Source organism: Zophobas morio, unplaced genomic scaffold, assembly GCF_036711695.1.
Source record: "Zophobas morio isolate AGI-343-1 ecotype UQ-CSIRO unplaced genomic scaffold, CSIRO_AGI_Zmor_V1 ptg000108l, whole genome shotgun sequence".
In the NCBI taxonomy this organism is placed as follows: Eukaryota; Metazoa; Arthropoda; class Insecta; order Coleoptera; family Tenebrionidae; genus Zophobas; species Zophobas morio.
The window spans coordinates 5,278,637-5,306,593 of NW_026972213.1; the positions used below are offsets into that span (position 1 = coordinate 5,278,637).

At 34.7% G+C, this 27,957-nt stretch overlaps 2 protein-coding genes and 2 long non-coding RNA genes across 12 annotated transcripts in view; 1 reads left to right on the forward strand and 3 right to left on the reverse strand.

The window, feature by feature from the left end:
* Positions 1 to 3,998: 3,998 nt before the first annotated feature.
* Positions 3,999 to 5,372, reverse strand: LOC135144800 (uncharacterized). The gene is made up of 2 exons (XR_010283236.1): positions 4,434 to 5,372; positions 3,999 to 4,367 (listed from the first exon to the last, which is right to left on the reverse strand). It is a non-coding gene; the product is annotated as an uncharacterized LOC135144800 (long non-coding RNA).
* Positions 5,373 to 9,084: 3,712 nt separating this feature from the next.
* The window catches only part of LOC135144851 (E3 SUMO-protein ligase PIAS3-like), a 30,783-nt gene continuing 11,910 nt past the window's right edge, over positions 9,085 to 27,957 (reverse strand). For 4 of the 6 annotated variants that reach the window (XM_064076979.1, XM_064076980.1, XM_064076981.1 and 1 more), the window contains 6 exons: positions 24,981 to 25,385; positions 23,663 to 23,903; positions 23,378 to 23,612; positions 23,162 to 23,325; positions 10,112 to 10,279; positions 9,085 to 10,058 (listed from right to left, as the gene is read on the reverse strand). In XM_064076979.1, coding sequence (XP_063933049.1) covers positions 9,757 to 10,058; positions 10,112 to 10,279; positions 23,162 to 23,325; positions 23,378 to 23,612; positions 23,663 to 23,903; positions 24,981 to 25,385 — 1,515 coding nt within the window. In that variant the 3' untranslated portion in view covers positions 9,085 to 9,756. Of the gene's footprint in view, positions 10,070 to 10,111; positions 10,280 to 23,161; positions 23,326 to 23,377; positions 23,613 to 23,662; positions 23,904 to 24,980; positions 25,386 to 25,570; positions 25,643 to 27,957 lie in introns of those variants that run through there. The other 2 variants (XM_064076985.1, XM_064076983.1) reach the window with 2 other exon arrangements.
* On the forward strand, positions 18,057 to 18,982 carry LOC135144854 (uncharacterized). 2 transcript variants are annotated; one of them, XR_010283246.1, is made up of 4 exons: positions 18,057 to 18,180; positions 18,234 to 18,357; positions 18,406 to 18,805; positions 18,852 to 18,940. It is a non-coding gene; the product is annotated as an uncharacterized LOC135144854 (long non-coding RNA). The 2 variants fall into 2 exon arrangements; XR_010283245.1 differs by having other exon boundaries at positions 18,062 to 18,180; positions 18,406 to 18,982.
* Positions 18,631 to 23,154, reverse strand: LOC135144853 (THAP domain-containing protein 3-like). Of its 3 annotated transcripts, none has more exons than XR_010283243.1 (5): positions 20,866 to 23,154; positions 20,639 to 20,771; positions 20,499 to 20,582; positions 19,480 to 20,447; positions 18,631 to 19,193 (listed from the first exon to the last, which is right to left on the reverse strand). XR_010283243.1 is itself a non-coding variant. In XM_064076986.1 (4 exons), the coding sequence occupies exons 1-4, from the start codon at positions 21,080 to 21,082 to the stop codon at positions 20,180 to 20,182; spliced, it is 702 nt and encodes a 233-aa protein (XP_063933056.1). In that variant the 5' UTR covers positions 21,083 to 23,154; the 3' UTR covers positions 18,631 to 20,179. The 3 variants fall into 3 exon arrangements, 1 of the variants encoding a protein (XP_063933056.1); XR_010283244.1 differs by having other exon boundaries at positions 18,631 to 18,793; positions 18,844 to 20,447; XM_064076986.1 differs by having other exon boundaries at positions 18,631 to 20,447.

Consider the following 27,957-nt stretch of genomic DNA (forward strand, 5'->3'; position numbering starts at 1 on the left):
ATTTTCACAATTTTATTTCACATCATATTTTTGGCTATAAATCTGTAAATATTGTGATAACCCAAACTTCCCGCCTTTAAAATTTGACCTTGAAACAGTTTGAAAGGCCCGCGAAAAATTTAAAAATTCAAAGTTTGGCCTTGGCTGTGATCGTCTAACAAATGAGAACCTACGTTGTGTGTTTTTTTTTTTTGGTTTTGAAAAATGGCGGGAAGAAGTTCTTTCATACAAGTGCATACACTGTCGAGAGCGCAAGAAATAATAGGCAAAAAATTGTTTTGGAGGGCGAGTACGGCACCCTCACAGGGGGAAAGACGCTTCGAAGATTTACTCCTCAGCGCAAAAACCCCCTTTGGTTTTTATTCCCGGACGACATATATATTACATTTCAAACACCTTAAGATATGGGAAAGAAAAACACTCGCGAATTGACAGACATACACACACGAAAAACGAACAAACGGAAAATCTGTACATCTGTTTGGAATCAATGCAAATATTTGAATATCACAAATTTAGTAAAACAAAGCAAAAGCTGAATCAAGTAACTGGATGCCAGTACACAAGTTATTACGGGCGTGTGGCGGCCGATCTCCCTTTCCCTTTTTTTTTTGTTACGGCAGTTAACAGGAGCACAAGAAAAGTACCCCTGGAGCGTTGTAGCATAAGCGGAGTCTGAGCTACCGGTCTGGAACTGTTCTCCCCCCGCGACGATGATTCTATCTATCGCAAAGCCTACCCCACACGCATATCCCATGACGAACTTTGCCCTGCGGAACTAGGCCATTACGGTCTTCCAACCCGCAAAGATCTCGACTATTGGGCCAAATCGAGAAATTCACAACGTCGGCGGCCGCCCCCTGAATCTATCCAAACCTGTGGACTTGTACAGGTGGCGCGATAAATCTCGCCAGCTCGACTAGGAACCAAACCTCGCTTCTGCCACGTTTTCTGTGTCATTTAACCTCAATTCCATTTTAAAACATTCAATCTCTTATAACTCTGATGTTAACAACAACTGAACAAGTGTTAAAGTTTCAAAGAGCAATAAACAACATTTAAATTCGCCATACAATCTTGTGAAATCTTAAACAATAAATAATTCTTATGTGGGATTAAAGTTGGACATCAAATAATTTATATGATAGAAAACATTCATCAACAAAGTATTTACAAAACAAAACTTAGCAAGGATTTATGAGACGAAAGATCTGGTGTGAAATAAACTTGTACAAATAGAAATGTTATGTGAGGTTAGAACTGTAGAACATGAAATTTACGTTCAATTAAATTTATACAACAAATAAAATTACTGAGGTTAAGATTGTGAGATTAAGAAATATAGTACGATGTGAAAAATTGCAGAGTTAACATAATTTACAGAAGATTAATATTTGCCACACTTTATCAACAGTTCAAACAAAGAGTTTACATTATGCCAAATTATATCATGATCTAAATGATTGGTTACTTCAAAAATAATTTACTTTGAGAAGTTAAAATACTACGAACTGGTTACCCCAACAAAACACATAATAAACAAATACAAAAATATCCAATCATCGCTCCGAGGGAAAAAGCGTCTCGGTGATGTAAATCCCAAATCGTTGCGAGGAAAAAGCGTCTCGGTAACGTGAATTTTCTGTAGCGTTGGGGGCATGCCTTAATTAATTAATCAATCTGGCGTTGCGAAGCATGCCCCGATGAATTAATCGTGATAACGATGATAACCACCTAAGGGGAGAAAATATCATAACCCCCCCGCCAGTCCGCAGTATAATGAACTTGTTTAACTGCCGTAAATGAACTATTAGCAATCTTGTGTGAAGAATTTAGAAGTGTTGTGGTGACCGAATTTAAATCAAACTTTTCGCGCTGAAATTAATTGACAACGGCGCGAAATCACATTTGAATAATTTTAATTTGAAAAAAAAGAGTTCAATCACAAAAAGGAAATCCTTAAACATAGGCAACCAAATATGCATGGATGGTCTAATGCACGTAGCGCTTAGGAGTTAGTTTGCATGATCTTTGAGTAGGTGGCAGAACGTAGCGCTAGGGTAATTTCAGTTAGAGGGTTGGTAGAAAAACCGCATGGTAGATTCATTACGAATGTGGCTGTGTGTGTGTGACCACGTGGTAAGAACTAGGTTTAAATTAGTTGGGTTGGTAGTTAATAAAACGGGAGGAAGCCTTTGTTTAACGACGATCAAACGTATTTTTCATAATGATACAGTTGTCCCCAACCCGCGCGTTAAATTCTTGCGCCCTTTTAATCGAAAATTGCAGACTTCCGGTCGGACGCGAACACGTGTTGTGAATCTGTTCTTTGTTTGAAAATTCACCAATCAAGCTACTTTTTCTTAATAGTCAGCTAGTGCAAACACAATTTAACAATCAGGATTATTTAAATTAACCATTTGCTAGAAGATTTCATGAAATTCACTTAGTCAGGAAAAACACCTTATGTTTAATTACGAATAGGTCTCTGGATGCATATACGTAAGTGTTACATTATAACACTTCTAAATTCTTCACACAAGATTGCTAATAGTTCATTTACGGCAGTTAAACAAGTTCATTATACTGCGGACTGGCGGGGGGTTATGATATTTTCTCCCCTTAGGTGGTTATCATCGTTATCACGATTAATTCATCGGGGCATGTTTCGCAACGCCAGATTGATTAATTAATTAAGGCATGCCCCCAACGCTACAGAAAATTCACGTTACCGAGACGCTTTTTCCTCGCAACGACTTTGGATTTTAACATCACCGAGACGCTTTTTCCCTCGGAGCGATGATTGGATATTTTTGTGTTTGTTTATTATGTGTTTTGTTGGGGTAACCAGTTCGTAGTATTTTAACTTCTCAAAGTAAATTATTTTTGAAGTAACCAATCATTTAGATCATGATATAATTTGGCATAATGTAAACTCTTTGTTTGAACCGTTGATAAAGTGTGGCAAAAATTAATCTCATGTAAATTTTGTTAACTCTGCAAATTTTCACATCATACAATATTTCTTTAATCTCACAATTTTAACCTCAGTAATTTTATTTGTTGTATAAATTTAGGTGTCTATTTTGTAATTTATCGCTCCGGAACGATCTCGTTCCCAAACGATGATCGTTAGAAGCAATCGTAAAATCAGTTTAGCGAGATTGTACAAATTTCCAATTTTATAAACACTATCGTAATCGTAAAGCTTTGAAATCGTTAGCGGAACGATGAATCAAATGTTTTTAGAATCGGTAGTATTTAAATTTGCGTAGCGTCTAGATTACGTTGTTCTCTGTTGTGACATGTGACATTTGTTTTGCTACTGATTGAAGTTTGGACAAATTTGTGAACTTTATAACATGTAAGTAAACAATAATTATAAAAGAAAAACATCAAAATAATCACACTAACACGAAATTCAGTTTACAATACGTTCACGGGAGCAGTGGAAAAACGTAAAAGGGCCCAGCGTATTACCCAAGAGTAACATGAGTTGTATGTGGAGGAGTTAGAAGGTAATGTAGATTTTAGGGCCCAAAAGTTCGTAGCGGACAAGCCAGATCTTTTAGAAAAGATATGGGAAGGGTTGGTAGCAAAACTAAATTCTGTGGGAGGACCACAAAAAAGTGTTCAGCAGTTCAGAGAGGTATGTGTAATTAATGAATCTCCCGAGCACTCTTTTAAAAAATGTGTACTTTACTATAATTTATCGTACAACTATTAGCAATTGTTCTGCTTACATCAACACTTTGGTTATGACAAAGTGAACATCTTGTTTAGTCATGACCAATCAATTATGAGAACTGAGATGTTTAATCTTTATAAATACTGTTACACAATAAACCATAACCTCTGTGTTTTTTAGTACACCAAGAATATAACATGAGCACTCTAATTACAATGTACTGCCTGGTAAGTAAACGTCACTGTGTGTTCCAGAGATTTGTAGATTGGAAATTCAATGTTTGAAAGAAGGCCAGAAATTTAAGACTATGTGAAAGAGGAACTGTTTAATAATTTCATTATGTTGTAAAAAAAATAATAAATACATTATTGAAAATGCTGTATTATTAAATTATTTCTTGCGATATGCCATTCATGTAGTAAATTGTGTTCTTCATATTCAAGTTCTTCATTATTATCGTTCTCCTTGCCATAGACAATATTGATCTCGTCATTTTCGATATTTCTTATGCGTAAGATGTTGTGTGAAATAGCACATGAGTATATAATTTTTCCTGCAACTTCTGGTGAATAATACAGAACTCTGCGGCAGTTGGTAGGTCTTCCTAAAGGTTTCTTCTCGAACGATCAAGGGGTCGTTTACATCTCTTAAGACCCGAGACAAATTTCTCATTCTGTCTCTGCAGTAAAAAAAATATACCTATAATAAGTTATCAACCTAATCCAAACATACATTAATTACTTACATTTACCTTCTCTACCCATATTTGCACCAAAACGTTCCTCTTCATTGTATAAATACTTTTCTAACGTGTTCTGACACTTCTAACGGTGAGCTGAAACCTATCGTTCCGGAACGATGACATTCTAACGATACGATCGCTATGTAACGAGACGATAGATGTTACAAAATCGCTATCAGTCCCAAAATCGTTATGGGAACGATTATCGTAAGTTAACGATGCTCTAGCGAGATCGTTAAGAGTTACAAAATAGACCTCTTAATTGAACGTAAATTTCATGTTCTACAGTTCTAACCTCACATAACATTTCTATTTGTACAAGTTTATTTCACACCAGATCTTTCGTCTCATAAATCCTTGCTAAGTTTTGTTTTGTAAATACTTTGTTGATGAATGTTTTCTATCATATAAATTATTTGATGCCCAACTTTAATCCCACATAAGAATTATTTGTTGTCTAAGATTTCACAAGATTGTATGGCGAATTTAAATGTTGTTTATTGCTCTTTGAAACTTTAACACTTGTTCAGTTGTTGTTAATATCAGAGTTATAAGAGATTGAATATTTTAAAATGGAATTGAGGTTAAATGACACAGAAAACGTGGCAGAAGCGAGGTTTGGTTCCTAGTCGAGCTGGCGAGATTTATCGCGCCACCTGTACAAGTCCACAGGTTTGGATAGATTCAGGGGGCGGCCGCCGACGTTGTGAATTTCTCGATTTGGCCCAATAGTCGAGATCTTTGCGGGTTGGACGACCGTAATGGCCTAGTTCCGCAGGGCAAAGTTCGTCATGGGATATGCGTGTGGGGTAGGCTTTGCGATAGATAGAATCATCGTCGCGGAGGGAGAACAGTTCCAGACCGGTAGCTCAGACTCCGCTTATGCTACAACGCTCCAGGGGTACTTTTCTTGTGCTCCTGTTAACTGCCGTAACAAAAAAAAAAAAAGGGGGAAAGGGAGATCGGCCGCCACACGCCTGTAATAACTTGTGTATTTGCATCCAGTTACTTGATTCAGTTTTTGCTTTGTTTTATTAAATTTGTGATATTCAAATATTTGCATTGATTCCAAACAGATGTACAGAATTTCCGTTTGTTCGTTTTTCGTGTGTGTATGTCTGTCAATTCGCGAGTGTTTTTCTTTCACATATCTTAAGGTGTTTGAAATGTAATAAAATGTCGTCCGGGAATAAAACCAAGGGGGTTTTTGCGCTGAGGGGTAAATCTTCGCAGCGCCTTTCCCCCTGTGAGGGTGGTGCCGTTTCCCCCCTCCAAAACAATTTTTGTCTATTATTTCTTGCGCTCTCGACAGTGTATGCACTTGTATGAAAGAACGTCTTCCCGCCATTTTTCAAAAACAAAAAAAAAAAACACAACGTAGGTTCCTATTTGTTAGACGATCATAGCCAAGGCCAAACTTTGAATTTTTAAATTTTTGCGGGCCTTTCAAACTGTTTCAAGGTCAAATTTTGAAGCGGGAAGTTTGGGTTATCACAGTGTTATAATGTAACACTTACGTATATGCATCCAGAGACCTATTCGTAATTAAACATAAGGTGTTTTTCCTGACTAAGTGAATTTCATGAAATCTTCTAGCAAATGGTTAATTTAAATAATCCTGATTGTTAAATTGTGTTTGCACTAGCTGACTATTAAGAAAAACTAGCTTGATTGGTGAATTTACAAACAAAGAAACAGATTCACAACACGTGTTCGCGTCCGACCGGAAGTCTGCAATTTTCGATTAAAAGGGCGCAAGAATTTACCGCGCGGGTTGGGGACAACTGTATCATTATGAAAAATACGTTTGATCGTCGTTAAACAAAGGCTTCCTCCCGTTTTATTAACTACCAAACCAACTAATTTAAACCTAGCTCTTACCACGTGGTTACACTTACACGAAACACACCAGAATGACACATTCTACCGCCATGCCGCTTTTCTACCAACCCTCTAACTGAAATTACCCTAGCGCTACGTGCTGCCATCTAACCCAAAGATCATGCAAACTAACTCCTAAGCGCTACGTGCATTAGACCATCCATGCATATTTGGTTGCCTATGTTTAAGGATTTCCTTTTTGTGATTGAACTCTTTTTTTTTTCAAATTAAAATTATTTAAATGTGATTTCGCGCCGTTGTCAATTAATTTCAGCGCGAAAAGTTTGATTTAAATTCGGTCACCACAATATTTTGATGAATGTTTCCATCGTATAAATTATCTAATGTCCAATTTCAATCTCACATGAGAATTATTTGTTGTTTAAAATTTCACAAGATTGTATGGCGAATTTAAATGTTGTTTATTGCGCTTTTGAAACTTGTTCAGTTGTTGTTAATATCAGAGTCATAAGAAATTGAACATTTAAAATGGAATTGAGGTTAAATAACACAGAAAACGTGGTAGAAGCGAAGTGCGGTTCCTAGTCGAGCTGGGGAGATTTATCGCGTCACCTGCACAAAGGGTACAGGTTTAAACAGATTCAGGGGCGGTCGCGATGTTGTAGCGCTGTCGACTTGGCCCAATGGTCGAGACCCAACTGCGGATCTGTGATCGTAACGGCCTAGTTTCGGACGGCATGTTCGTAATGGAGATGTGCTGTGCGGGTAGGCTTGCGATAGATAGAATCACCGTCGTGGGGGGAGAACAGCCCCGACCGGTAGCCCTAAACTCTTTGTGCTAGAACGCCCTATGGGTATTTTTTTTGACTGCCGTAATTTTAAATCTGACGCCACACGCGCATAATAACTTGTGTATTTGCATCCAGTTACTTTAATTCAGATTTTGCTTTGTTTTTATTAAATTTGTGATATTCAAATATTTGCATTGATTCAAAACATTAGCGCAGGGGTTTTGTACTTGTTTGGTTCTCATATGTGTATGTCTGTCAATTCGCGGTTGTCTTTTCTTTCATATTTTTATGTGTTCCATTTGCGATGTATTATATGTTGGTGAATATACCATAGGAGTTTTTTGGGGCTGAGGAGTGAATGCGAGATGGCAAGTCCGTGTCGCCCTCGCTCGCAGCACTTTTCCTGCTAGAAAAGGGGCGCGATTTTTAGCCCCGTCCCAAAAATTTTGTCTATTATTTCTTGCGCTCTCGACTCGCACGCAATGTATGCTCACTTGTATGAAAGAACGTCTTCTCACCACTTTTGAAAAAAAAAAACACAACATAGGTTTCCTTTTGTCAGACGATCACAACCAAGGCCAAATTTTGAATTTTTTAATTTTTCGCGGGCCTTTCAAAGTTTTTCAAGGTCAATTTAAGGCGGAAAGTTTGGGTTCTCACATAGTTAAATCATTGTATTTGAGCCATGAAGAGTTAAAAATCTTAACATGAACTATGAATTTACATGCAATAAAACGAAAATAACACGTGCAGACGAATTCGTTGAAGTTTCACACATTTCAAATTAGAGAATCACTAATTAACTAGTGTTACAGAAATTACATTCCTTGGGGGGACCAGTGGTGTCGAATGCGATTCATTTTTGTTTAAACAAACGTCCTTTAATGAAATTACAAACAAAAATTTATGTACCAATTTTCACGCGTGTTTACGCCCACAAAACAAGAAGTTATGCGCTAAAAACAGAAAATATGGTATACTCTTTTATATTCAACCTACCCTGTCTTACAAAACTCCCTAGAACTGACAACCTAAGTGTGATTTTTTCACTATTCCCTCAAACGCACTAAAACATGGGTGATTACCTACGTTACCACTTTTTTATTTTTCAAATGCGCAGTTTCGCGGTGTTTTTTTCCAGGGCGAAATTTAATTTTTCAAATCTGGACACCATAATACAACGAAGAAATTATTTTTTACGCGTTGAATTCTCTTCTTTTGAGATCAGTATGAAATCACTTGTTTGATAATTATATTATCAATTATCACACATATTATACACATAATCACAAAACGTTTACTTTAGAAAATTTTAAGCAATGTTGATCGCCACGCATCTGACGTATTTGGGTCGTTAGTGGGAAAAAAAAACAAAATAATTTTCATAGTGAATACCAGTAATAAATATTTAAAGTTGGATACCATTTTATTTTCTTGAAAAGTATTACAAAGTTTGTGTTGATACAGTAGACGTAAACATTTTGTGCGTTTATGGCTTCACACCAATTTAAATCCCATTATAATTCAATAGGGCGTCACAGCCGGATGTACTAAACCCGCTTACTGCTAACCTACCTGAAAAGAGCTGTTCTGATTTTTCTCACAAGGTAGTACTGTCTCGGCCGTCCCTGACACGTGCCATGGCTTGCATTTGCTAAGTTTTATTGAAGGGTCGGCTGTAAAGTACTTTAAACGTCAAAGCCGTAAACGCACAATATATACGTCCAGTGTACCTGTCACTTAAGACTCGAAAGGCGTAAAAAACCTGGAAACTAGAAATTCTTTAATTTAATTAAACTGACCTCTAATGAGTAATGAATGTTATTTTCGTTTTAGTAAAACAAGCCTTCCTGGTTCTAAGTAAAAAAATTATTACCATGTAGAGGTCAAAAGTTTCAATAGTGTTAAATTATTGTGCAAAATATAAACATTCGCTCAGAATTTATTAATTATCACTTTCATCAATAATACTCTTAAAACATAATTTCCTCTGTATACTTCTCTAATAAAACTCAACAAACTTTTATATAAAAATTTATTATACTTTAATTTTCACAAAAGAATTGAAGTGATAATAACAGGTTTGCATAGGAATACAAAAAAATCAAATACCTGTAGACATTTAAAGTTTCTTAAAAAAATATAATATTGTACAAAAAAGAAATTCAATTACGAGAAACTGCCTCCAACGCACCAGCGCTAAAATTTTTACTTTAGATGTAACTTGCGACACGCACTGAAGTTTAAACGCGTTACTATAATATATGAAACATGAATAACTGCAAATGGATAATTCAACACTAGTTTCTGTACAAAAATATTGGTAATCCGTTCACTAAAAAGTCCAACAGTCAACTATCCGATCTGAATACCAGAATAAATCATGATAGCAACCACAGAACCAGTCGAAGTCCGGAGTAACCTCAAATGCAACAAAACCAAAACATACGAAGTTGCAACGGTTAACCAAACTGAGAATCTTTATTTGTTTGAGACTTAAAACAAACTACACTGACAATACTTACTGAATGAACCACTGAAAAAACACCAAAGTGGTATATACAGTGCATCAGAAATATTTGGTAACACAATCTCTACCCTACAATTAAACGAAAAACAAAAAAATAAAACTATCTTTCTACAAAAATTAACCCAGTCGAATCATAAATACACAAATCGATCAATGATCGTCTTTAGTACCCCGTCGGGTAGTTCATGTTAGCACTGGCGGCCTCATTGTCCAGATCCAAGAATGGCATAGAACCTGGACTGAAAAGATTGGTGGGTTGGTTGTTGCTTGTCCCATTTTGATTGGCCATCATGCACGACGCCAGTTGCTGAGTCTGCTGCTCGTTTTGAGGGGATCGCGGTGGCGATGGGCTGTCCAAAGTGATGATGGACGGGCTAGCGGGGTATCCCGAACTGGAAACTGAAGACGGGCCTGGTGTTGTGGTGACCCGCGACTGATTGCTGCTCGAGGAAATACTGGTCGTGTCTACAAAGATTCTAAAATTGATTTTTATTGCTACGAAGTGGAGGTACGGTTACCTGAGAATTTTATAGTGGAATCGGGTTTGGGGTTCACAACTCTTCGTTTGGCTAGAGGCTCGTCGTCATCGGAGTCCGAACATGTGAGATCCACTACTTTTTCTTTTGATTTCTCTTCTTTTGTTTTGTCTGTTGACGACGTTGCTGTAGTACCCGAGCTTACCACTTCTAAGAGACAAAATAGGAGGTTGTTAGAAACTTATTATTACTTATTCTAGCTTAAACTTGAGGGGTACGTCATTGCGCTTGTACATATACAGCAAACCCAGATTGTGATGGCAAGCGGTGGGGATACAAGTACGCAGATGACGTCACAAAGGGGCAGTGGAAGGGTAGTTCCAATGGCATGACACTGATTTGCGGTTCGTAGAGTCCATCATATGCTAAGAAAAATCTTATGTACACCAGTGCACTATGTTATTGTACTGTGCTTGGTGGAATGAGTTTACAGATGCGTCAACTGCGCACCCCCGTTGCTCGCCATCACATTCTGGGTTTGCTGTATACGTTGTTGATTGTCATCTTATTCTGCCCTATACATTAACGGAGGATTGACAATGAAACGAAGACCAAAGAAATCAGGTGTGTCCCTAATAAAACGAAATCCAGGAAATAATTTATACCCACTTAATAACAACGAAACTAACCTAAAATAACTATTAAATCCTTAATATGAAGTATCTTCTTCGACGCCATATTTAATGATCAATATGCAATACTATGATAGTTTTGTGACAGTTTGCTAAGTAATAAAAGGGTCCTCACCCTGGTTATTTGCACAACTCAACATAAAACATCTTAGGTCATTGTAAACTACTCCAACTTAGAACTATCGCAGATAAAAGGGCAATTTTTATGTTAAGAACCCGTATTTTTATTAATCATTTAATTAATATTAAGTATAATATTTTATTGCAAATCTGTAGGCTAATGTAGGCAACTAACTAATTAAGTTTTTATCTCTTCTGATGCATTAATTCAATAATTGTATCAATTTGTCAATATCAAAGATCTGGATGGATTTTGTTCTTTCTTGTTTTCCATTTAAACTGAACCATGTACTTTCTTTGTTATAATTTGGATATAGGAGTATAAGGGAGCCCTGCTGTTGTAATCATTAAGAATACATTCAAGTCTTGTAGCGGACAGTTATTGTGATTCTAAAGTGATGGCGCTATCGACTACTGTGTAAAAGATCCTAAAATTGTCTTCAGTTTAGTAAAACCTGTTAGTAGTGTTTGTGCTGCGTTTCACTTCGAAAAAGTGTAACAAGTTGTGCCGAGGCATAACATTTACTACTGTTCTTAAATACTCCTATTTATTATGTTGCGCTTTTAAGACACTGTAGAAATATATAATTGGAATATATTTGTCCAACAACCTTTACCAGAAAGTAAGTACATATTTTATATATTTATTCACAATCGATCAGTAATCTGACTTTTAAAAAGTTTGAAAGTGTCACATTACTGACTTTTAAAAAGGTGGAAAGTGACATGCAACTTATCTCAGTTTCCACCCTTGAGATAGAAGTGAATGTTGCTTTCTAACTAAAATGTAAAAATTGTAAAGCTTGTCAAGATATATTTAAAACGATTGTGGATGGACCTATAAATTCCAGGCAACTTGATTTTAAATGGTAGAATTAGATTTAATTAAATGCAAAATGCAAAATCGAATAAACAATTCCCACCGTTCACTTGCGCGTAAAAACGTTTTAATAATAATGTTTATTTCCAACGGGTAAGCACCCAATTACAGGAAACAAAAAGAAAAGAAAAACAATGTGGGCATAATGGCACAAAGAGTAGCAATAAGAATGAGAAAAAAAAAAGAAATGCAATACTAAATTCATAATAAAAAAAACTGGAATATAAATACAACAATATTCCCTAATTCTTAATTATTACCACAAAAAGTCAAATATCGTCTTCATCAGAAGACTCATCATTTAGATTAACAATTACTTCTCAATTGTCCAAATCCAAATCTACTAATCCCTGAACATTAACGTAAATACCCTCTGCAATAGGTAGGTACTTAAGTGTCAATTTGCCAACTACTTAGAAAATTCATAATCGTTTCTGTACAGAGAAAGTTATCTTAATGCGTTTTCCCATTAGTAAGATGTTCTGAAAATTAAACATAATACTAATTTAAAATTTACATTTCATCTGTTTTTCATCTCCTTTTCAAGTTCAACAAAACCGTAATTTTTTGTTTGAGAACTTCTGTTTTGTACGAACGTTTCGGTAGATCTTTAGGACCGCCCCTAAAATGCTAGGCAATACGTACCATCCCAACTGCAATGAGAGGAAGTGAGACAAAATACGAACGTTAGAGATTATTATTTGTTACGGACTTACAAGACTATGGAATTCTTATAGAGTAGAGACTGTGCGTTTTCAGATAAGCACACCTATAAACTTGCGCACCAAACGAAAATGAGTCGGGCCAAGTCTATTTTTAAATTTAAGGGGTGATCGCATCCCCCATTGGCGTGCATCAGCTTCAGTAAACAAATTGTTGTCAACACATCATTCGTTAAATGTTTTTCGTGGTGTTCACTTGTGTTTATATTCTTGTCTTGTGTTCTTCTTGCGATGTAGAAAACAGTTTTTTTTTTCAAAAATTTTGTAACAATTCGTATCGTGTTTGTTTTAAAAGAATTCAAATAAATTTCTTTTAACAGAATTCGAGGGCGTAGAACCATTTTAATAACATATATGTAATATAATAAATTTTTTAGTAATTCGTATTGTTTTTGTTTTAATGTACAGTTAGGGACACGGAATTTCAAACGACAACCAACTTTCTGACATTTCAAAACATTGTAGTCTTATACCTTATTGTCATTATGATTGACAGGTCGTTTGAAATTCCGTGTCCCAAACTGTACCTACTTTAAATAGTACATTCACGTGTCAAATTCAAGTTCGCTTTATAGTAACACAAACTCAAGGTATCACATAGATTGATTATAACCTAGCAACGAGAGCAAATCTCGAAATTGGCCCGTAATAAGTGTTTATTTTCAAACGTCATATAACCGACACTTTATGATGCTCTTACCGGGGTTTAAGTGTCATTTGTATGACACCGTTTTTGAGCGGCGTAGAAGTACTACTTATACTCCGCCGGCGTATAAATAAAACATTTATACTCGGCCGGAGTATAAATATGTGAAAATCATAGTGGTTGTCAACCATACTAACCATGGTAAGTGAAATCAAGACAATTCCTTAATGAAACAAGAAGATAGGAAATAATCATTTCAAAAGAAAAAAATTGGTCTAAAGAGTTTAGACAGTACTTCCCATCGCTGTCGCAAACTTGACGACTGCATGCCTATTGTGTTTTTTTTTCTCATTACATTTTTGTAGTGGGAATTTAAAAAAAAATTGCGATGATGTCATCAACATTTTTGCAAGGACACGTATATCAGTTGGGATAGATGTAGTGTAATACTAAGAATAAAATTATTATATTCTCAAATTTTCGGGAAAATGAATTGGGTCGTTTTGAATATTGATTTGTAATAATCAATAAAATAACGAAACAATACGTATCAGAGGCAACTGAAAATCGTGTATGTATAAACATTCTTAATTTAAGATGACAGGCGTAACAGCATACGTGAGAGTCAAACAGAGAAACTGTAAACAAAACGACCATCGGTTTTATTGCTTCGACTTCCGCTTATTATATAAAACATTGGGTTTTATTTTAATTCTTGACGGTGAAATTCACAATTGGTTGATTATAAACATGTCTATTTCACATTCGCGGAACCAAGTGAACGCATAAAACAAATGCAGGTCTGTAATGTTAAAGTCGATGTAAATAAGCGTGCTACCCTTATGTTTCAACCGAGTTTTTCCTTTAACAAATTTTGTGTCTACCAAATTGGGTTGGTTGGGGTGTAATACTAATAATAAGTGTTGCCTTTAATTTAATCAATAAAATAAATTGACTTCATTAATTTTTTTGAACCACCTCTTAAGAAAATCTAAAAAATATGAATGGAATGATAAATCACAAGTACAAACTCATCATATTTTTTGCATTTTAGATAGGATTTATTCAGCAAAATTTAAGGGTGACGTCATCAATTTTTTTAGGAGGGATGAACAAATACATTTTGAACAAAAGTTTACCATGCTTATAATAACTTTAAAATATTCCCAAGATTTCAAAGCATTCGGTTTTGTAGTTCCTGATTAAATCGATAAAATAAATTCACGCCTTCATTAATTTTTTTGAGTCACCCTGCATATGCAAATCCAAAAATATGAATGGAATGATAAATCACAAGTACAGACTCATCATATTTTGTACATTTTAGATACGAATTATTCGGCAAACTTTTGAGCTGACGTCATCAGTTTTTTGTAGAAGATAACCAAATATATTTTGACTAAAAATTTATTATGCTCTTTATAACCTTAAAACATCTGCAAGATTTCAAAGCATTCGGTTCTGTAGTTCCTGTTTAAATCAATAAAATAAATTTACGCATTCATTAATTTTTTTGAGTCACCCTGTATATGCAAATCGAAAAAATTTGAATGGAATGATAAATCACAAGAAGAGACTCACCATATTTTGTACATTTTAGATAGGATTTATTCAGCAAAATTTTGTGGTGACGTCATAAATTTTTTAGGGGGGACGACCAAATACGTTTTGATCAAAAATTTACCATGCTTATGATAATTTTAAAATATCTTCAAGATTTCGAAGCATTCGGTTTTGTAGTTCCTGAGTAAATCAGTAAAATAAATTTACGCTTTCATTTATTTTCTTGAATCACCCTGTATATGCAAATCCAAAAAATATGAATGGAGTGATAGATCACAAGTACAGACTGATCATATTTTGTACATTTTAGATATGATTTATTCGGCAAATTTTCGAGCTGACGTCATCAAGTTTTTGGAGGGGATAAGCAAATATATTTTGACTAAACATTTATTATGCTCTTTATAACCTTAAAACATCTGCAAGATGTCAGAGCATTCCGTTTTGTAGTTCCTGATTAAATCAATAAAATATATTTACGCATTCATTAATTTTTTTGAGTCACTCTGTATATGCAAATCCAAAAAATATGAATGGAGTGATAAATGACAAGTACAGGCTCATCATATTTTGTACATTTTAGATATGATTTATTCGGCAAACTTTCGAGCTGACGTCATCAAGTTTTTGGAGGGGATAAGCAAATATATTTTGACTAAACATTTATTATGCTCTTTATGACCTTAAAACATCTGCAAGATTTCAGAGCATTCGGTTTTGTAGTTCCTGATTAAATCAATAAAATATATTTACGCATTCATTAATTTTTTTGAGTCACCCTGTATATGCAAATCCAAAAAATATGAATGGAGTGATAGATCACAAGTACAGACTCATCATATTTTGTACATTTTAGATATGATTTATTCCACAAACTTTTGAGCTGACGTCATCAAGTTTTTGGAGGGGATAAGCAAATATTTTTTGACTAAAGATTTATGATGCTCTTTATAGCCTTAAAGCATCTGCAACATTTCAAAGCATTCTGGTTAGCAGATTAAAAATTAAATTTCAAAATGTTGTTTTATAATTTTGATTTTTTTTCCAAAAATCTGGACGTTTCGGGTGAAAAGTCGATTCAGAGTTGTAAACTACATGTGTAGGACTATGTTATTTTATACAATTGAAAACCCATTTACTATGTACAATTTTGAAGTGACGTCATCGCATTAGTGGTGAGGATTAGACAAATTTTGGTTAGCGTTTTACCATCTACATGATATTCTTAATATAAGTACAAAATTTCACAACAATCGGTCGAGTACTTTCGGAGATTATCTGTCTAATAAAAATCCGGGACGGCAGACGGACGGACAGACGGACAGACAGACGGAAATGGGAGACCTATTTCTTCGTCTTCTAGGGGTCATGAAAGATCGAGAAAACGTAAAAGTTGAGAGTCGGCCGACGGACTCGATTACAATACTTCCTTTGCTTACGCTCGGGAAGTAAAAATCGTTTGAAAATAAAATATTGTATTTCATTCGGAGTTTAAGTGACTTCACGTGACTCGTATGGACTTCATTCGCCTCGCTATCGCTCGGCGTTTAATCGTCCATACTCGACACATAAAGTATCAAGTGTTTGAGTGGCGTATAAATTAAGCATTTATACTCCGCCGGAGTATAAATATGTGAAAATCATAGTTCTTGTCAACCAAAGTAACCATGGTAAGTAACATCTTGGGTATAGAGCCAACATCTTTACCGCAATTTTTAAAACAGCGAATCAACATCGTGCAATTTAAAACGCTCGGTGGCGCTCGGCATCCTCGAGAGGCAACTGAGTCATATCGGTTTGTCTTGCACTTCTTTGACATGATGAACATAAACAAACAACTACAGCACACCTACGCCATCTGCCATGTTATATCCGAGACCGGTGCTGGTCTCGTTCATTGTCAGACTTTTGAATTACGCAGTAACTTTACACATGGTGACTGCGCATGCTATATTTGGGTGTATCTTTTACGACTATTCAGTAGATAGGTCCATTGTTTTTGAAAAAAGTAAAACTCAGCCGAGCCTCCCTTCTCAACGCATCGATATTACGTCACTGCTAGCCCGACTACAAATCGCGCAACTTAAGCCCCGCCCCTGTACACTTTCGTGGTGAAATTACTTCTAACAAATGGAGTACATTACGTTTTAAATTGGGACATTTTTGTTTTATTTTCAAGCAAATTAAAACGATTGTGAATAAAATAGTATTCAAATCTATACTGTTTGTTTTTCTTGATTTTATTGTAACACGCTTTTAAGTCACACTATTTTGTATTTCCAGTAGTACTGTGTGATTATTATTTTTATAATTTCACGCTATAGCAAATGCTTAATTTTAAGTTCATTCCTCTGCTGTGACTTGAAAATACACCACTTTACAATTGTTTCCTGAAACTGGACATTTGCAATTACCTTTGTAGACGCTTTAATCATTATTTCATTAGAAATTCCAACTTTTCCATTACGCCCCGTTTTAGACTATTCAGTGCGATTGAACATACTAGCGGATGGCAATGGGAAATGGGATTTGTTTTTTTTTTCCACAGCTCCCTTCCCTTTTGTTTTTAAGAGAATGACTCAGAAAAGTGTACAAAAAAAAATGATACCAAATATTAAAGATTTCATCAAATACTTCTTCTTAACGTCCATTGTCTAATTTTCAATCCTATACAAAATCCTACAAAATGGTTCAATCAACAAAAGTCGATTTTGGACAGGATAAATGGCAGAAGCCAAAAAGCGTAAAACTACCAAGTGAAAAAAAAACCTAGAAGTGTGTTTTTTAACAGTGAACACAAAGCATAACATAAGGGATTTAAAACAAAACAAGCTAAGTGTGTTTTAAAAAAATTGAATAAAGAGATTGTCCAAATTAAAAGAAAGCCAATGATACAATACGATTTGTGACAGCATTTGCAAAATTATAAATCGACTTTCTAGAACTAAATCGTCGTCTTCGTTGATTCGTTATTAAAGTATCTCCAATGGGTTACAATCGTCTAACTTGTCAAAAGAGAAAATATCAGAAGATGTCACTCACTTCGGAAGTTACAGGAACTATGTATAATCCTTTTTGTCACTGTGCTAATACAAAGTTTAATGTGTCTAAATTAACAATATTAATAGAATGTCTGACAAGTACTGCCCTGTGTCTGCTTTAATATGTTTAATAGCATTCAAATCATCATAATTACTACCTATAAAATAGTAAACCAACACATTACACTTGATAATATTACTAAACTCAAATCCATAAGGTTGTAACCACTCCCTAGTGTAAATTTTAAAAAATTATTCAGTGTAAATCTGTCTTTTAGTAACCTGGTGACATATCTGGTGAGCTGTCAATATAATGTCAGTTCATTCATGTGTTCGCGACACATGATTACGTTCGACTTCACTGCAATTCTTGCACTCCTGCACAGGCAATATTGTAAAAATTGATAAACAATTTTCAATAAAAACAGGATAACCTGAGTCTTCATGGTAATTATGATACAAGAGCAACGATAGAAACGTATTTTATCTTTCATCTGTAGAAAGAAGAATGCCACCTGCTGTAATTTAGACTTGCAGTCGATATGTTTACGAATTACGATAAAATGAACCCAAAAATATTGTGGTCACGAATGAAATCAAATATTGGGCTGGTAAAAAAACAAGGTGAATTGATTTATTTATTGTTGCTGCTTCATCAAAATTACTTTACAGATGGGGAATAACTGAGATATTCAGAATTTGTTTAAATTATTGTACATGAGTATACGTGATAATTATATGTGTGGCTAACTATGATATGATATGACTCGAAGGACCAGATCTCTCGACTGAAATGATCAACCTCGCGAGCAACACCAAAATTGGCTATAATGGGTAGATCACCTTAATTAGTCGCAATGGATGAGCAATTTTTCATGAAAAAAATGGGACACCAACAAGTCTTTAATGTTATGTTTAATAACTCTAATATTTGGTACTACTTATTATTTACAAAATGTACAAGGAATTTGGTTGAAGGCGATAGGTCTGGCTATGCTCCTCCGTCCTGAGGATTTTAGTGGTAATAATGAAAAAAATATAACATCACAAAATTCAGAGGCTAAAATAATAAGTATGTTGAAAATAATTTGACTGCTTATTTAAACTTACTGTTACAGGAGTGGTTAGAAACATTGGGAACACATAGACCAAATAACCAAAAAGCAATTATTTTTCTGTTGTTAACTTTCTTAAATCTGAATCCCATGGATTTTAATACTCGACGTAAAGTATTTAAACTTGCTGTATATTCTGGATGTTCTTTCGCAAAAATAAACAAATCCTGAAGAGTAAAAAAACTCATTTTTTTTGTTTTTGTCAAATATACGGTAGGTTAGATCTTCTTTAAATTCCAAATTTGAATACCACTGCGATTTTTGTTTTGGTTTCCACTTTGCTTCTTGTAACGGTTCTAGAGATTGGTGTTGGGTTATAATTTTGTGGGCTTGACATCGGGAACACTATGGAAAGGATAGCAATTAATGATAAGTTTACAGGGAAAGTATGCAATGCTTGAATTTAATGAGGGACATTTAGTTGTATTGTGTAGGATATAAAGAGTGGGTATAAAACTTGAAAAGACAATGTACTAAAAAGCGAGATATACACTTTCAACTTGAGGTAGTTAAAACTAAAAGTCCTTCGACAGACCACCATGTTGTAATAACATGAAAAAAGTTCCGAATGTCGATACGTTACTCTCATAGTAGAGTACTCTCTTTCCATGGTATAAGAATAACTACATACTGAAAAGATTTTTACAAGCTTGAATTCAAGTTCTCGGGAGGATGCTTGGGGATAAGCAAGTTTCAATTCATTGTGGCAGTTGGCAAGTGCCATTTTCATCTACTTATTTATCACAATATGCCGTGTTGGTACAATTTTTCAATGATATGGTTTAATAACAAACTGTGAGATATTTAAATAAAACTCTTTCGTGCGTAATTGTCAAATTTTGACACATGCGCCGTTACCAATCTGTTCATGTGCAAAACACCATTGGCTGTAATGCCAACCTTACAATTTAACGAGTGGTTACAAGCTTATGGATTTAACTGTACGTCTTTACATATGGGTATGTCAAATTATGTCAAATACGACAACCCGAAAGCCGGTGGTTTATTTCGTTGTTACTTATAATTTTGATTTCAATAAGCAATATATGTATACAGTTACGTGCAAGACCGAAGAACTTTATTTGACAAACCTAATTAGCAATTGCGGATTTGAAGGGCATCGAAAATTGCAGCAGTGCCTCACGAAATCTAAATTCATTTTGGAGTATTTTGGAGGTAACGATACCAGACAAAATTTGAACATTTATACTTAATACATATTTTCGAAAATATAGTTGTAAGGTAGGGAAGGATAAGTGCAAACACATAAGGCACCTTGTTGTACGTTTACAAATTGACTTTTTTACCTATTATTTGCATTATTATTAACTTCAGTCATATTTATTACCGCTATCTGGAGACATTACATTCAGCAAAGCCATATTGTGTATTTCTGTTAAAAATATCAATTTATAATCTGAATTTACGATGTCCGACACATCAAATTTATTAAATTTCTCAGTATTGCACTGGACACCTTTATCAAGATATTCTTTTATTTTGGGCGTATCATTATTTGTACAGATGATTTCTGAAGGATTTGTTTGTCCCAAAGATATTAAGGTTTCCGCAGTCTCCATTTCGTTTCTATTATACGTTCTGAAAAATAAAAACATCGTCTTCAGATATTTTAACTTAAATTTTACATACATATTATTCGGGACTTGTCTAAATTCTTCAAGGTTAGTAGCAATGTTGCTGGATAATTGATCGCATATAATTATCTTTTTATTCCTGTAAAAAATATATTGCTCAATACACGTCATTATTACTAATAAGTAAATTAGTACTTTTCACGATTTACAGATCTTCGCTGCCTCTCCATTCTCAGGTATTTATTAAGTTTTCTTTCATGCGAGCCTTTTGGCAGATTTTGTGTCGGTATTACATTTTGTTTCAACTTATATGCTTGACAGTGAAGACCTAAAATATATTATTTTTATACTAACTGTGAGTTTCAAATCATGATGATAGACTTCACACAGGTTAGGTATTAATATTTTTATATTTTACTTACGTCGATTGAAAAAATAATCTTCATCCCGAAAATGTTTATTACAAACTTGCATGTTTTTCGTAACTTTCTTTCCAATTTTTAGAACCCTGACCCATTCAAGAAGTATCAGCTTATTCTTCATTGGAAACTTGTGAAATGATACTTCCTTTGAATAATATGTGTTGCACATTGGTACACAACAATAATTGTTACTTTTGTTGCGCCTTTTTTCAGTCATTTTGAACTGGTATCACAATGAACCAACGTGAAATAGAACTATCGAAACAACACGTTGTCACAATGTAAACAACAAACACGCTTTATCCCGATATCGGCCACCATACTGTTTTTGCGTAGCTCCCCCTATAGCTTCTTTCCATTCCGAATATAGACATTCAGCCGGCATTACAGATCCCTTTCTCTATCTCCATCATATGTCAATTTTTTTAAGGGATTGGAGAGAGCACGGACATACCACCCTATGCATACCACCGTGGTACAGACTAAAGAGACTTTAATAACGAATCAACGAAGACGACGAACTAAATAATGTTTATGTTGTATTGAACTTTCAATACTAATATCCCGGGTGCATGTCACATTGTCACAATTTTTAATTCAGTGTATTAGAAAAAACACAGAGATTGTATGTTCATATGTACAGGACAGAAACTTTGAAGTATAAGTCTCCTTAATTGTTTGTGCACGTAATAATTGTCCCTTAAAGACAATTGTAAATAAACATTTGAAATTGGTCTTATTATTTATAAGTTTCAACTAAATATCAAATCTGATAATTTTGCAATAGTGCAAAGTATCCCCGAAATGCAATTTTTTATTGGTCGTCATGCAGACATATAAATGATTTGATTTGTAGGAACTCCTCCAACGGTTTCCCGATGTCACACGCACAGACGGAACCCCTAAGATGGTGAAACATTCCACCCGCCACCACATCGTAACTACGTCGGGCCCTCTCATTGCGCAACGTCCCCGAAGACTCGCGCCCGACAGACTCCGGCAGCAAGAAAACAATTCCGTCCTTCCCAAAGTTCATGGTCTTCACCGCTTCACATGGTGCCCAAAAAGGGCGACGAATGGAGGGGATTACCGTGCCCTCAACGCGAGAACCTGCCCCGAAGGTACCCGGTGAGGCACATCCAAGATTTTGTGCAATCCTTACACGACAAAATCACATTTTCAACGATAGATCTGGTACGCGCATTCAACCAGATCTCGGTCGCAGAAGAAGACGTTCCGAAGACTGCCCCATTTGGCTTGTTTGAATTTCAATTTATGACGTTCGGCTTACGAAACGCAGCGCAGACGTTCCAGCGATTCATGGACGAGGTGCTGCAGTCTCGATTTTTGCTACGCATAATTATATCGACGACATCCTCGTCGCATCCGCATCACCAGAAGAACACCGCCAGCGCTTGGAAACTGTATTTCAGCGTTTAAAACAGTACGGCGTCGTTATCAATCCCAAAACAGCGCAGACAACACCGCAAGCTTCGTCAAAGAATTACGTTAACACGTGCGTAACTTGAAACCATGTGATGGAACGCGACACGGAACAAAGAAGACCTTCGTTTTCAAAAATCTCGCCACCTCCGAACAAGTTTTTGTACGCCAAGACGCGATGGTCCCAAGCAGCCGCTTCAACAGCCATACGACGGTCGGTACAGAGTCGTAAGGCGATCGGCGAAAACATTCGTCGTCAACATAAAAGGTCGAGTTGTCACCGTTTCCATAGATCGGCTCAAACCCGCGTATATAATAATAATTTTCTCAGATTTCACGTATTTATTCCGTTGTTCTGAATCATATAAAAGCAACATTCACTAAGAGACTTTTTAGAATCGTCTTTGATGTCAAATTTGACAGTTTTCGTTGAAAACGAATATCCTATAACCACAGATTGCATAGTTCCACATGTTGCATTTAACATACGTCAAATACGTGCTAAATAAACCTTTTCATCTTTAAGCATAAACGTAATATTTAGCAAAATGCACAAATCAGACACATTTTTGAGCACAGAGAGCATTAAAATTTAATTAAAAATTATGTTGGCTAAAACAATGCCTCACACAGTTACTGTCAAATAGCAGCAATGCCAACAACACTATTTTAAAAATAAATTTCATGGCCTACTGGACGACTTTTTTTCGTGGTTATATGGTATAAAAATTTGTAATTGACGTAAAGTCTAAAATTGATTTAAAATAAAAATATTCACCATGAAACAACCTAACTTACAAAACCTACTAACCTACAAAAAAGAGGACCGCAACATACAACACATTTTACATACCGACATCGTCCGCAATAATTTCGATGGAATCATCTATAGGAACTTTTTCGCTTTTCGCAACTTTCTTTTCAGATACACTAGTGCTCCATGAACCGTCTTTATGCAACTGAATCTCATTCATATCAGGAGGCAGATTGGACGAAGCCAACACCTCTTGAAAATACCTAACAAAAGAAAAAATAAAGACAAAACACATACCAAAAAAGTACAACTTACCCATCAATCACTAAATTATCATATAGAGCAGGTTTATCACAAACTGGACAACACCAGGTCGGTTTTCGTTCGTTCATTTGCAAAAACAACGAGGAATCGAAGCACTGCAAATGATTGCACGTAATAGCCCGACAAGGTGTGGTCATTCTCATTTTGCCCAAAGGACAAATAAGAGATACCCTGAGGCAGGTCGTAGTAATTTCAGAATCTGCATCTTCCTTTAATTTTTCTTTGACTGTGAAAAAAACCATTAGTAAAATGAAAATTACAAACGAAAAAACGTACTTAGGCCCCTTGTATGATCGGAATGTTTGGCGCCTTTGGCCTTCAAGCGTTGAAGTAAGTCAGAGGAAGTTAATTTTTGGACTAAAGCCACGGAAATTGCGTACCCTCGGCCGTAGTCCGGAGCCCATTGCACAGTTATCATGTTGGCAACAATTGGGCTCAGTTTCACCATCGGTGTGATGTTGACTGGTCTTGGAGGGCGTTTAGGCTCAACACCTGGCTTATTTGTAGGAATTGGGTTCTGCAATTTAAATGATCAAATTAGTACAAAATTACATGGAAACTACATATATTCCGTAGTTTTTATATCTACTAAAATTTTATTTTATAACTGTGAAGGGTTAGACAACCCAATAACAGAGTTAGTAACGAATCGGTGAAAATACAGAGATTGTAACTGACAAAACTGACCCTCAAAAAAGATATGTTAAAAAAAGTATTCATAAGGTAACAAGATACAACAGACTCATAATAAACAATAATAAAAAAACGATAATAATAATAATGTCCCTGGTAAAGTGTCATTTAGTGTTTGCTTAGTTATCACCGTCTTTAATGTTTAACCCCTTTTACAATTCAGACAAGCTTCTTAATTAAAAGGTTCATCAATTTAATCATAAATACCGAGAAAGCAACAAAAAATACGATCTACGGCAGCAATAAATTTTTGAAGATTTGAAAGTTTGAGTTGAACAAGCATGCACCGATCAAAGACACATCTTTAAAAAACCATGGATGACTTTGATGTCTCGGTATTTCACCACGATCGAGTCAAATTATTAAAGCTAAATTATGGAAAATTTATTAGCGACACTTTTAATTTTGGAAAAATAATACACATTGATAAATATTTTTTTTAATACGCTTGATTATTTGGAATTTTCTCTAATTGTTTTACTGGATCCTTCGCTAAATATTTCACTTATAATTATTTCTGCCTTCTTGTTTGCTATGACAAAATATAGACATTTCTTTACATTTTTCTTCGAGTTTTGTTAATTCAATCACTGCAGTAGATTCTTTAAAAAAAAAGGTCTCAGGTTATTTAGACAGAACTTCCCTCATCTCTGAAGTACAGTACAACATATCCAGGTTTTTCATAGATGACTTTCATGGGTACGACGAAGCTATGAAACATCGAGAAACCATGAAAGGCCAGCTCAGTTTACACTCAGAAAGTAAAAATAATCCAACCAATTCGGGCAAACAATTCATAAAACTAAGTATTTAAAGCTAGCAGCACCATGAACTATTTAAAAAAATGTAATATTTTACAATGTAAAAACGTTTTAAGAACATTCATTAAAATAATACTCACAGGTAGAGGGCATGGTTTGTTGTTCACTTTTACAATAACGTTAGGCGGAAAATAGTCATCTTGCTCGCAGGTAGTTTCCAGCAAGCAAAACCTCAACTGGACCTGTTTGACGTAGTCGCATTTAACTCCTGGCCTAATGTCACGTGAACTGGCGATGTCTGTTGCTTGTTGGGGAGTCAAATGAAAATAAAATGTGGCCTCTTGCATTCGTTGGTTGCTTTGAGGGACAAGCGTTGAAGGTTTCAACAAGTCTGATATGATGTCAAAAAATGGTAGTCGACGGAATTTTACATCTGGATGTACAGGGAAGTTGTTGACTGGCACGCTACCCTGTTGAGTTTTCTGTTGGGCGTATTGTGGATACGGGTTGTACACGTTTTGGTTGTACATTGATGGTTGACGAGTCTGCAAAGAAAGATCACAATAAAATACTGTTAATTCGTAAAATTTGGTACAAATCTGACGCAATAAACACAACAATTAGTGAATCTTTGCATACAATGTGTTTTACACACATCAGACCTCCAAAATATTATTTGTATTACTGGTTAGTGGGATGTTTTAATTAACTTTCGTTGAACTGCACTTACTTGCAACAAATTCAAGCTTAAATTCCATTTGATGAAACAATAATTTTAGGATACTATTTTTATAAAATGTTATTATTTACTGGATTCAACCTTGATAACGTAACAGTAAATTTCCGCTGCAAAAATATTACATATTAAAGTACGTTCTCGCTTTATTTTTCGACACAGAACTGTTTGCTTTTATTGTTACATTATCTCTTGAAAATTATACAAAATCTTATTTTCTACTAAATAAACTTCATGAGTATGAGTTAATGAACTTGAACAAATGCTTGTATTCCTACTAGAAAAAGATAAAAACATTTGAATGCTAGGAGAGAGTAAGCAAGAGAAGTATAGTAAAAGCATTTTCTCAAGTTCATTCATATTACCTAATCCATACTGGTATTATCTGATCCGATGCATTAAGGTAATACCACAGCACCTAACTACTAGTTTTTTAACAATAAATAATTTCCTTGTTCATATTCATAGACATTTTTGAAATAGGTAAAAACGGTCTAATTTTAAATCACTTACATACCTCACAGATTATACTTCTTCCTTTATTTTATCAAAGATTTAAGACTACGACATTCCTACTTTTGAAATAAAAATTTACGCTTAGTATAGGTAAACATTTTTTAGAACTGAGAGTAGAAATACTTCCAAAGTTTAATTGACTATTTTCATATTCTTACGGACACTTCCAAAAATTGTTTAAATATCGTAGATTACTAAGGGTCACCACAAACAAATGTTGAGTTGTTTATACGAAAATTTCCTCCTGATTTCATATTTTCTCGACGTTTCATCACCCCCAAAGTACAAAAATATAGGTCTCGTGTTTCCGACCTAAGTACTGGACCGATTGTTGTCAAATTTTATGTGTATTAAGAATATTGTGTAGATAGTAAAACGATAATCAAAATGTAGACAATCAATACGATGACGCCATCTCCGAGATTTACAATAATAAATATTATGTAAAATTCACAAAATAAGATATTCCTGTATTTGTGATTTATGCACTCGTGTTGAATTTTTATCCTAAACACCCAGATTTTTGGGAAAAAATCAAAATTGTAAAACATTTCGCAGTTCAACTTGAAAATGGCGTTTTTAAATTCAAGAGGCTATCAATTACGGACAAAATGCCGTCAACGCAACAAAATCGTTACAAACGTATTAGTATAACGAGATTACATTTTTTCCGCAAATATTCTCCATATTGTACAAATATCGACTGCCAAAATAAAAATCTACACAAAAACTGGCGACGATCCGTCTCTAAAATAGTTTTTTAGATTTAAAACAACCGCATTAAAGAATTTCAAAATCTCTTTACACGCAGTACAATATGATATTTCGATTTCTCAAAACATAAATATTTAAAACAGATAGCGTGCAAAAGCGTGAACTATGGTGACTATGCAACCCCAGTGAATAATTCTTATTATTTGCAGATGTTACTTTTTCAGATAAGGTATTATGAAACACCATGACTGCAATGAATCCGCACATACCCATGCCTTCTGATTAATCATACGTAATGCAATATATCTGATATGTCTGTGTTAAATTTATATTCGTTTAGCCGTAAAGAACTACCGTCCCACCACTAATAAATAGAATAATATCTAATTTGATCTAAGAACAACGCTGCTTTTAGGTCATTTGGGTTATCGTAATATCCCACAATTTTAATCATCTGAAGAGAGTTTGACCATGCTTTACTAGTAATCTTTGCTTGCATTTATTATGTTTCTTTTTTGTCTTTTACTTATTCTACACCACTTGACTTTCGTTTGTACTATTTTAATTTCTTGAGATTAAATTTCTTTAGAGAACTAAAGAAATTAAATATACAATTCAAAATACACACAAATTATATCAATAAATTGTCTAAAAATAAATCCTACTTAAAATGTGCAAAATAACTGTGATTGTGATTTATTAATCCGCCCTTATTTTTTATTTTAAACTTCTAGATTAAAAAAAAAACATTAAAACTGTACTATATTTTACAATTTAACCTAGTGACAACAAAACCGATTGCTATGAAATCTTGTTTTAAGATTATCGTAAACATGGTAAATTGTTAATCAAAATTTATCTGTTTATCCTGTCCAAAAACTTGATAACGTCATCTAAAAATTAACGTCTTTAAATGTAGATTAAGTTAATTTGTACCCCTACTGGGAATATTATTAAGCCTGTAAGGCAAATAATAAATTAATACTACTACGTCATCTAAAAATGTTTCAATCGCATCTACAATGTCCAAAACATTTTAGGTCTGCAGTTGTGATTTATTTTTGCACACATTTTTAAGAATTGCTCATGCAAAATGTCTTAAATAAATAATATATAAAGCAAATTTTATTAATGAAATCGAAAACAGCGTC

Excerpts from the sequence above, each read along its gene's own strand:
- LOC135144853 (XM_064076986.1), bottom strand. The coding sequence starts at position 21,082 with ATGACTGAAAAAAGGCGCAACAAAAGTAACAATTATTGTTGTGTACCA. Across the intron at positions 20,583-20,638 it reads AGATCTGTAAATCGTGAAAA|GAATAAAAAGATAATTATAT; the intron begins GTACTAATTTAC and ends TATTTTTTACAG. Across the intron at positions 20,448-20,498 it reads AGACAAGTCCCGAATAATAT|AACGTATAATAGAAACGAAA; the intron begins GTATGTAAAATT and ends TTTATTTTTCAG.